We start from the raw sequence: 10,612 nt of genomic DNA, 5'->3' as shown, positions 1-10,612 counted from the left end.
AGCACACAATGGCTCTGACTGAAGCCAAGGATTGGAAGAGAAACCTTTTGTTTCCAAAACAATCTGGTTTTAAGAAATGTTTCGGTTCTGTTTCAGGGCAAAAAAATGCTTTGAGAGAGTCCTGAGTGCTCTCCTCCTTTCTCATTAGTTAAACAAGGGGACATTTCCCTTGGGATGTGCATCACTCAGGTGCTGAGCAGTGAGACAGAGCATTAAATAGCTGGAATCAGCCCTGGGTGAGACAGAGTGGGCAGAGGAGAGGAGCACGGGGATGAAAACGCAGCTTTAACCCAAGCAGGAGCTCGGCTGAGGCTTTTACTCCGCTCCTAACCCGTCTCAGAATCTCCCCCTGCCCTCCACAGGGTGATTTCGCTGCCTTTCAGGTCAATCCTTTGCACATCAGAGTCGCAGCCCGAGCAGCTCAGCGCTGGGTGGAACCTCCGCGGCCGCACATCGGGCTGCTGGGAGCCTGCCAGCAAACACCGGGAATTCCACATTCCCTCTCTGTGCTTGCAGGGAGAGCCGGGAATGACAGATTCGGAAACATGGAAGGGACCCTAAAGTTCTCCTTGTTGTTCCCCTCGTCGCAGGCAGGGCCACCTTCCACTAGCCCAGCTTGCTCCATGGAAAACTTTGCCTGTGCTGATAAAATAATTCAGTTTTATAGGGACCTGACCTGGCTCATCCTTTGTCCCACAACTCTCTGTTTCAAACCCCACTGTTCAGATTTACCTGACTGCGCCATAAATCTGTACCACACGGCACTTTTCTGATCACACACAGGTTTATTTGACACACACCTCTGCTCCCCAAGGCATTGGCAGCATCAGCTGAGCCTGAGAGGTGCCAGGACAGCTCGGAAGGGATGAATTGGAGCTGTCCCAGCCTTGCATCTGCCCCATTTGGGGCAGTACTTCTGGATCTGACACCAGCACAGCCTCCTTAGCTGGAATTTCCTGCAGGTGAAGCCTCTTCCAGGGGCTGGATCCGGGTGGTCAGGGCTGGGTGGGAGAGCAGAGTGTGGCAGTGGGATGTCTGTGCAGCCCTCCAGTCCTCCTACAGCAGGCAGTGGTGGTTTTGGGAGGCACTTTCATGTGGCAAACGAGTGCTCAGGCCTCAGAGGCTGCGATAAAATTAATTAAAAAAAAAAAAAACCCAAACAAAACCAATCCCCAAAAATCCTAAAGGAGCAGCAAAAATCCAGCAGTTCTTCCCAGAGACGCTTCATCCACAGGCAACCCCTTTGAAAACAAGCCAAACCCCAATTCCACGGCTTCCCTGTTCTGATGAATCCCCAGATGCATTAAAGCCCTTGCAGGAGCACACACCCCGTCCAGGCTGAGAGAGGCTTTGTATAAATAGTTCATTTACATCTGCTATGTACAAAATATCCTGTAGACCCCCATGTTCCTTTATTTGGTGTGAAGCTCCCAACGCCTCTCCCGAGGCGCTGGCGCAGGAGACAGCAGCAGCTGCTCGTGCCCGAGGCCCCAGGCAGAGCAGACCGCTGGATTTGGGGTGAAAAAAACCCCTTTTTTCCCAGCAGCTCCACCAGCTACTCCTTCAGCAGCCCCAATTTCTTGAGAGCCTCACGCCGGTTCTCGTCGGCGGCGCCTTTGGGGGAGATCTTCACGCTGACGGCGGAGCGGGGCGCTCTGGGGAAGCCGGGCAGAGGGTGGGATCTCCTCTTGCTGCTCTTGTCCTGCTCCTCGTGCTCCTTCAGACCCGCAAAGTCCTTCCCAGCCCCGAGGGAGGCGGGCCGGGGCCGGCTGCTGCGCAGGAAGCCGGGCGCCAGGCGCTCGATGAAGGACATCTTGCCCAAGGAGCTGCTGCTCTTGGAGTTCTGCTCCTTGGAGCTGCCCATGGAGCTGCCCAGCCCCACCCCGGAGCGCTCCAGGGTGTTGGATTTGAAGGTCATCTGCCGGATCCCGGGCACGGAGCCCTCTCCAGGGTGTCCCGGGATGGGCAGCGGTGTCTCCATCCTGGGGTTGGGTTCTCTCCTGTCCCGGGACAGTCCCAGCTTCTCCAGGGCCTCCCGGTGGGCTTTCTCCTTCTCCTTGGGGTCGAGGTGGGCAGAGTTCCCCTTTTCAGCAGTGCTGTCACCAGCAGGGCTGCCGTGAGGGGCGCCTGGGGGTGGAGGTGCTGCTTTTTTTGCCTTCTGGTTGTGCTCGGCGGCCAGCGGCGCAGGGCTGTTCCTGCTGGTTTTCAGGATGATGTTTGGTGGCAATCTCCGTGGTTTGGGGGCAGTCGGAGGCCCACGTTTGGCATCGGGGTCCTGAGGAGCCTCTTGCAGCGTGGATTTCTCCGGGTGGCCCCACGAAGTCCGGATCTTGGTCTCCTTGGCCTCCGAGCCGCGGCTGCGTGACCACTCCAGCTCCTCCTGGAAAGGCTCTGGAGGTGGGATCATCACGGGTTTGGTGTGGCTGCCTTGGCCCGGCCTGCCTTCCTTGGGCACCTCCTGGGCAGGTTTTCCTGCTGGCGCCGTGTGGACGCTGCCCTTGGTGCCAGAAGCTCCATTTGCTGCGGGGATGTTCCTGGGAAGGTTGGAATTACCCGGGCTGGGGGAGGTTGGGATGATTTTAGCACTTCTCTGATCTCTGCTTGGAGGGGGAGTCCTGCTCCCCAAATCTGGGAAGAGAAGGAAGTCACACACTGCACACAGAACATCCCTCACCCCTTCTGGGCCACAACCACGACCCAGAGCTCCCCTGGCTCCTCTGACCCACCACTGCTGGGGAAATTTGGGATCAGATCCTTTGGCGAAGCCTCGTTAATCTGTGTGATTACTGACACTAAGCAGGATACCTGCAAGATATTTATGGTGAATAAGTACTGTCATATTTATTGTAATGTTGAATTGTAAATGTTAATTGAATTGTATTTAAATTGATAATTAAGTGATGTTAAATTGCAATTAAATGTAAATTCTAACTGATATTCAATTGTAATTAAATGTAAATACTAATTGATATTCAACTGTAATTCAGTGTAAATGTTAATTGATCTTAAATTGTAAAATTTTAAATTAATTGGGAATTAAATGTAAATGCTAATTTTTATTAAACTGTAGAATTTCGAAGCCGTTGAATTGAGGTATCAGAAAATTTTGTAAAATATTCACAGCTAGACAGGACACATATTGTACACGTCTGTGCTTGACAATAAGAAATTATTTGAAGAATAGAATAGGAAACTGTAAGAAACTATTTTGGGGAAGAAACAAATAGATTTTAATGTCGTTTTAATCCCATATTAACTGAAGTTCAGTCACCGTGAGGAAAACCTGTTTGGGAATCACTTTTGATTGGCCATCAATTAACTTCTGCTCAGGGAATTGTAGAATTCAGGGATGCTGTGCCCGTGGTTCTGTGGGTTTGGGGCACACCTGCTGCAGGTACAGGGATGGGAACCACCTGTGCCCCATCCGCCTGAGCTCTGCTCCTTCCCTCCCACCCTCCGTGCCCAGGGGTAAAATTAATTTAAAAAACCCCCCAAGGAAGGTTCACAGCTCACCTCTCCTGGCCTTGGAGGGCTCCCCGGAGTCGGTGTCATCTGTGGACACCCCACTGTCCCCCTCGGCGTCCAGGGAGCCAATGGTTTCCTCCAGGAACATCAAACACTCCTTCTCTTCCACTGACAAATAGTCATAGCTGTTGTCACTCTGGGAAAAAAGGAGGTGAGGCAGAGCAGGTCAGAAAGAGAGTTTAAATTGGACTATATATATATATATATTTCATATATATATTTCATGTATATGGATATAAGAAAGAGAAGTTTAATTTATACTATATATATTTCATATTTTTTATAAATATATAAGAAAGAGGTTTACTTTATATCGTAGATATTTAATATATATTTCATATGTATAAGAGAGGTTTACTTTACACTATATATTTCATGTATTTTTATAAATATATAAGAAAGAGGTTTACTTTATATCGTAGATATTTAATATATATTTCATATGTATAAGAGAGGTTTACTTTATACTATATATATTTCATATATATATTTCATAAATATATGAGAGATTTACTTTTTATTACATATTTATAACTTTATATAACTTTTATCCATATAATTTTCATATATTTTTATATATAAATATATTTTTCATAAATATATAAGAAAAAGAGGTTTACTTTATACTATATATATTTCATATATATGAGAAAGAGGTTTACTTCATACTACATTATATAACTTTACATAATTTTCATATATATAACTTTAATAGATATAAAACTTTATATAACTTTACATGTATTAGTACTGTACATATATTAATATAATATATATAAATATTATATATATTAAAGTATTATATATTATTTTCGTATTTTTTACATTTAATGTCCAGGGAGTTTAGAGAGCCTGTGACAGCTGCCTGGGCAGTGGCTGTTCGACAATGAGTATTTTCAGCTCTAGAAAACTAGGCAACCCCCTCTAAAAATAGGAAATATATTATATACTTAAAGCCTTTTTTATATTCCCCTACTCTGTGGGTCAGAAGGTGGATTATTCTGAACTTGGGAACTTGGCCTTTACCTTTTAGTTCTGTAAATTGACAAGTGAGCAGATGGGTAACAAATCTGCAGGCACAGACACCTGCACTGCTCAGCAACGCTGAATCCTAGAAAAACCATAAATCCTGCAGGTTTCTGTGCAGGTGATGAACTCTCCTTGTTCTCACATTCACACCTGAGCAAGGGTTGTTTAAATTTTTTGTTGTTGTTGTTGGATTTTGGGCCCCAGGAGATGTGTTATTGCAACATCAGATATCAGGGTGATTCCTGCAATCTGCCACGAAGCGCAGGACGGAATGTGCACCAGATCAACCAGCACGGGGCAGGAATTATCCCAGGTGGAGTTGTTTTGCAGAGACACCTGATCCAAATCTTTTTACCTTGCAGTCTCACAACCAGTTCTTCCATCCCTGTTAAACTCGGAGGGTTTGGTTCTGGTTTGCAAGACATCAAATGGAGAAGCTGCCAGGACTGAGCGCTGCTCTCACACGTATCAATTAAACTCCAAGTCAGGCAGGATGTAATTAGCTCATCAGTCTTGGGATCGGTGTGGGGAGACAAACAAGCTCTAATGGACTGATGGTGAAAAGCGACACATCTACACCCATGGTCCCAACTCAGCCCTGCCTTAAATGGGGAATTCATCTGGTGCCAGGCAGGAGGAGCTCAGCTCGCTGTCCCCTCCGGTGAAGTCACACAGCTCAGGGCCAGTGTGACCCAACTGCTCTGACCCCGACACCCCTGGCAGCACAGGATCCCATCACCAGGGAGATGATCCCATCACCAGGGAGAGGTTCTCTCCAGGGAAAAGGTTCCCATCTCCAGGGAGAGGATCCCATCTCCAGGGCTCCTGTCCTGCCCCAGAGCAGCCCCTGCAGCACCCAGAGCTGCTGCACACACGCGGCAGCAGGATGGGAGGAATTAATCTGGTGGCTCTGGGGCAGGAATTCATCTGGTCCTGGCGCTGTCTCAGGGCTTCCAGCCGCCTCCAAAGCACCGAGGGAGAGCGGATTTGAGCTGAGATGTGCCCCAAATCCTGCCTCAGCTCAGAGGGGCAGGTTGGGCTGGTCCCCTCCGGGGTTACTCACCCGCTGTGAGTGGTTGGAGGCCGTGCTGGCCATGCTGTCACAGCTGCCAGAGTTGCTGCCAGCCATCCCCAGCTCCTTCCTAGGCATAGCACGGGCTGCCCTGGAGGCTGGCACGGGGGGAATATCCCAGCTGGAGCAGGAGAAAGGAGAAGCATTAGGCTGTGATTGTCCCAGGGGTGATTTGAGCACGCTGGGAGGGAGGACAGGCAGGCTCTGAAGCTGCAGGATGGAGGAACTGTGCTCCATCTGCAGCTGCTGTCTCCAGGAGAAGGCACGGCTGGGCTTTTTAAAATCATCCTCCAAGTTTTCCCCAAAATAATCGGAAATGGGGTCATCTCTGCACAGCCAGCTCGGTTTGGTGGCTCTCTGATCGCCTCAGAGGGGTGGAGAAGGAAAAAGCTGCAAGCCCAGCTCAGAAATCCCAGCCCCAGCTCATGGGACCTCTTTCCTGTGCCACACCCTGTGCCAGCCCTGCAGCTTGAACTTTGGGTGCTGGCCCAAAATGCTGCTGGTTACTCACATCCTCGCTCTGTCAAGAGCTTCCTTCTGGCGAGGAGCTGCGTCTGCCACCCTTCCTTGGGGACTCCGGGAGGTGTCCCCAGGGAGGTGTCCCCAGGCCGTTGGGTGTGCTCGGGGACGTGGCTGGCACAGCCTGTGGGGAGCAGGGCAGGCTGGGGCTGTGCCCAGGGGAGTTCAGGCAGCACCCCAAAGTCCCCTCTGCTCACAGCAGCGTCCCCTGACAAACCCTGGGTTTGAGTGTCCAGCACTGGGACAGGGGCAGGGTGGCACAGGGGACAGTTATCCCTGCACAGAGCTCTGTGAGCACCCACAGGAGGTGTCACTACTGATGCAAGCAAAGCACCTTCCTCTTTCTCAGCTTGCTCCGTGGAAAACTTTGCCTGTGCTGATAGAATAATTCAATTTTATAGGTGGGACAGACCTGACCTGGCTCATCCTTTGCCTCAGAACTCTTGGTTTTAAAACCCCACTAGTTAGATTTCCCTTCCAAAATTCCCTGGCACCAGCAATTCCTCTCCTCCACACGCACCACCCCGTTCTTGGGCAGGGAACTGGGCTGTAGGGGCGAGGGGGAGCAGCAAAACAAACACCAACACTCCCTGCAAGACACAGGGACCCACGCGAGAGGATTTGCTCCTCGGCAGACAGAGGAGCCCTTTGTGCTGTAACCTGCAGGCAGGAACAAACTGCTGCTTTTTTTGTTTTGTTTTGTTTCTTGTAGCAGGATCAGGGAATTAGATCCAGCGATAAGTGAGCAGAACTGGCTGCTTAGACCCTGAAAGAATTCCTTTGTAATTGGAATACGCCGCAAAAATCAGATTTCAACACCCACGCCCTGACAGATCTAATCCTTCCACGCAGGAGGAGTTTAATATTTCAGTCTCAGCTTTGCATTATTTACTGCTTAAGCGACGTTGCAGTAAGTGGTGGTTTTGGAACAGCACTTCCCTGGATTCTTTGAATTCAGATCTCCTCAGAGCCGGGGATTTGAGCTGTCGGGAAGCAGAGCTGAGCTTGGGGACTTTGGGCCTTTGCAGGGGTTTGCTGCACACTGGAACATCCACAACGTGAAATTTAGATTGATATCAAAACTAGAGATACATATTTATAGATTACATCGACTCCTAAGTAGCAGGAGGCCTGACCATGGTGGTTGTGCTGCTCCTGGCTGCCTCCCTCCCAAATTTCTGACAGCAAAACCCTCCTGGGGAAGTGAAAGCCTTGCTGGAACTGGAGTGTGCAGCTGGCTGGGGCCAGCAGGGAGGCATTTTCTCCATGAGGATTCCTCCCACCACTCCAGTCCATTAAAGAAATCCTTTTCTCTCATTCAAACAGCATTTTCAGGGAGCTAAAGCAGCTGCCAAGGCTTTGGCACCCACGGAGCCCCAGCTCATGGGAGGCAAAGTTCAGCCCGAGCCCGCCAGAGGATCTGCACTGAAACAAGAAGTTCCTTTTCCTGCCCATTGGTTCTCTGATGTGATCACAGCTCCAGCACACTCATCCAGCTCGGGAAAGGGGAAAAATCAGTGTTGAAACCCCCAGTTTTAACGATTCAGAAGGATTTTAGTTCCTTCTTTTGCGGTGAGTAACAGTCTAAAAACGCAACTGAGAGTTTGATTTAAAAGACACAGTACTCAAAAAGCTGCTTTATGGCTGGGTTTCAGTGCTCTATCTCTCTTCCCCAACTACAAACATCTTTAGAAGAAGCTGTTTTTTATCCAAATCCAAAGGCCAGGTCCCTCAGCTCTTGTGGCCGTTGCCATAACTGTCCTTTAAAAGCCCACGGAGCCATCAAAGAGGTGCCGGGTAGCAATTAATGCTAATTGCTTTAGAGAAGAGGCTACTTTCTTTCAGCCAGCACCACTCTAAGCTCTTCACCCCGGGTTAGAAGACCTCGGTTTTGCTGTCTGGGGGCAGAGCAGCCCGACCCCTCCTGCCCGGGAAAGGGCTTTGTCCTGGTCAGCCCCAAACACAACCCAAAGCAAACCCCCCTTTGGAGGCAGCAGCTCGGAGCAGCCCTGGGGGATGGATCCCAGCTCAGGGGAAAGGGACTGGGGACAGATCTGGATTTCCTCCTACCCTCACCAGGTAAATGAAGCACCCCAGCAGCTGCCTGAGCTGTTTGCTCTCCTGGGCACAGGTTTCCCCACCTTTCCTGCCACCACCACCTTCAAACCACCTCATGCAGCTTCGCTGCCGAATCCCCCGCCACATTTCACCCTTCCAAAGCACAGCCCTGCAGGTACCCAGAGCCCCCCAAGCCCCTCCAGCAGGAAAAGCACAAGAGAGCAAAGGACAAGCAGGGAGAGAAATTATTATTAATCTCTTTTGTTGTTTTACCAGGCCGTCCGTGGGTCCGTGCTGCCCAATTCCTTGTCCCAGCCGTGCCTATCCCAGGACTTCTTTGCTTTTCTGGGCTATCCAAACACAGCCGGGTTACACATTAACCCTGCAGATAAGGCTGTGCTGGCCGGGTGGGTGCTCGGCAGGTGACAGGTGATCCCTGGCCCCTCACCTGCAGCCAGGGCGAACGAAATTCATCCTGCAGCCCCCGCAAAGGCACTTTTCCTGCAGCTTTAGGCTGGATCCCGGCGTGGCCGATCCCCTAAAAACCCGGTCGGTGCCGTGGCCCAGAGGTGCTGAGCTGAGTGTGAGCCGGCTGTGCCCGCGGCTCTGCTCGGAACCACCCAGCTCCTTCACTTCCCTGCTGTCCCCTGCTGTCCTGGGCACGGCTTTGGCCGGAGACTCCTTAATCCGACATCCTGTTCTGCAGCATAGCTGCTGGCTGACAGCGGGAGCGCCGAGCTGAGCGCCCTGAGCCCTGCTTTGCGCACAACAATAATTACATCCCTCGGCTGGGCGTTCGCAGCCGGGGACGCGTCACCCACAGCAGGTTTCTTCTCTCGGGTGGTTTGTGTGAGGATGCCGAGGCTCAGAGTTGGAGCTGCCTCCTGCTCGCCTCCGCAAACAGCCCGGGCTGGGGCAGGTTGGTGCTCGCCTCTCACCGCAGCTTCCCAGAGGCCAAAAGTTTGCCGCCTGCAAAGGAAGGAGGTTGTAAAAAGGCAGAGGAAGGGTTTTTGGAAGGGAAGTTTCAGCACGGATTGATTTATGTGGCCAGGTCTGAGCAGCGACGAGGCTGCTTCTGCCTGTCCCGACCTGCAGCTGCTCCTGCCCCAGTTGGCAGCGTTCCCTGTGGGCACCAAAACCCTCTGCAAGCTCCTTCCCCAGGCGGCCTGAGGTCAGCTCCTGCAGCTCTGGGGAAAGCTGAAGCCCCCCAAGATGCCCGTGGGACTCATCTTCACACTTCTCAGGAACTCTGCTGGGGCATTTCTCCGGCAGCATCTCCTGCTCTGAGCCCCCGGGTGCCACCTCTGCTGCCTCCACCAAAGAGGGGCCCAGATGTCCCCACCCTGAGCAGGGTGACACCGAACCCCAGCAGAGAACAGCAGGGCCTCCTCCTCCTCACTCTGACTTTGGGCTCTGTTATTAAAATTAGAGCTTTTCCTGCTGATTAACAAGGCTTTGGCCATTCCCCACACACAGCGTGGACTTGTACCTGCTTGACAAGGTGCCGCTCACCTCGCTGCAGAGGTACAAACACCCTGCAGGAAATTTCCAGGGCTGCCACAGCTGCTGGATTCATTCACATTTCCACGCTCCAATGATTTATTTAATTTTTTTTTTCCCTTTAATTTGTATTTGTAGCAAAAGGCTGTTGCTGCCACACACGTTCGGTGCTCCGCAGAAGGAGGAAGTGGAAACATCAGCTAATTAAATCCACGGGAAGACGGAGGGAAAGCAGATGAGCCAGAGGCTCACTGGCGATGCTGAGCCCAGCCAAGTGCTGCTCCAGAAGGGAACGTGTGCTGGAGAGCAAATCAACCAAGGACAGGCTGCCCCAGCCCCTGCTGCTCTCCCACGCTGGCCTGCAGCAGGGGAGGGATGGGGATGCAGCTGGAGCTGCTGGAATGTTGTGACATCCAGGGATTGAGGGCAGGGCTGGTGCCAGCACTTCAGGAGCCGTGCTGGATGGCACAGCATCGACAGACTTTCAATGGGATCTTAATTAACGAAGCGGGTTTGATTTTAAATTAAGTCATTCATTTTCATTTGAAGTGGAAGCTTCAGAGCTGTGTTTTGTCGAGCTGTGCCCGGTGCTGCTGAGGCTGCTCTGAGAGAGGGAGGGAATCCAATCCAGGGTTATTTCGTTATTGCAGTGCCAGCAGGGTGTGAGTGAGCAGCAGCACGAGGGTGTCCTGACACCAGCAGGGCTCCGGTGTGGGCAGTCAAACAGGCAGAGCTGGCTGCCTGCAGCCCTGAGCGGGTCAGGAAAGTGCCAGGATCCACTGGGGGAAATCTTGAAGCTCCTCTTGAATCAGGAGTCCAGAAAGAACCAGTTCTTTATCCACATTCCTCTCCCTTCAACAAATATAAATAGCTCCGACCTGAAATAAGGTGTGATTTCACAGAGATGGC

The 10,612-nt window shown here is 51.3% G+C and overlaps 1 protein-coding gene across 4 annotated transcripts; it reads right to left on the bottom strand.

Annotated features, from left to right (window-relative positions):
* Positions 1-765: 765 nt before the first annotated feature.
* C25H1orf116 (chromosome 25 C1orf116 homolog) lies at positions 766-10,085 on the bottom strand. Of its 4 annotated transcripts, XM_066335762.1 has the most exons (5): positions 9,716-10,085; positions 8,652-9,172; positions 5,618-5,747; positions 3,514-3,661; positions 766-2,628 (listed from the first exon to the last, which is right to left on the bottom strand). In XM_066335762.1, exons 2-5 carry the CDS (start codon positions 8,675-8,677, stop codon positions 1,556-1,558), a joined length of 1,377 nt encoding a protein of 458 aa, XP_066191859.1. In that variant the 5' UTR covers positions 8,678-9,172; positions 9,716-10,085; the 3' UTR covers positions 766-1,555. The 4 variants fall into 4 exon arrangements, with proteins under 4 accessions (XP_066191859.1, XP_066191858.1, XP_066191860.1 ...); XM_066335761.1 differs by having other exon boundaries at positions 8,652-10,085; XM_066335763.1 differs by lacking the exons at positions 8,652-9,172; positions 9,716-10,085 and adding an exon at positions 8,477-8,642.
* Positions 10,086-10,612: the final 527 nt, after the last annotated feature.

This window comes from Sylvia atricapilla, chromosome 25 (genome assembly GCF_009819655.1).
Source record: "Sylvia atricapilla isolate bSylAtr1 chromosome 25, bSylAtr1.pri, whole genome shotgun sequence".
Lineage (NCBI taxonomy): Eukaryota > Metazoa > Chordata > Aves > Passeriformes > Sylviidae > Sylvia > Sylvia atricapilla.
This window is presented reverse-complemented; position numbering and strand designations above follow the sequence as displayed.

Bases quoted from the DNA above. Each gene is read 5' to 3' on its own strand.
- C25H1orf116 (XM_066335761.1), bottom strand. From the start codon at position 8,677: ATGAATTTCGTTCGCCCTGGCTGCAG. The intron at 3,662-5,617 runs GTGAGTAACCCC...CTTTTTTCCCAG, and splicing joins CCTCCAACCACTCACAGCGG to AGTGACAACAGCTATGACTA. The intron at 2,629-3,513 runs GTGAGCTGTGAA...TTCTCTTCCCAG, and splicing joins GCCCTCCAAGGCCAGGAGAG to ATTTGGGGAGCAGGACTCCC.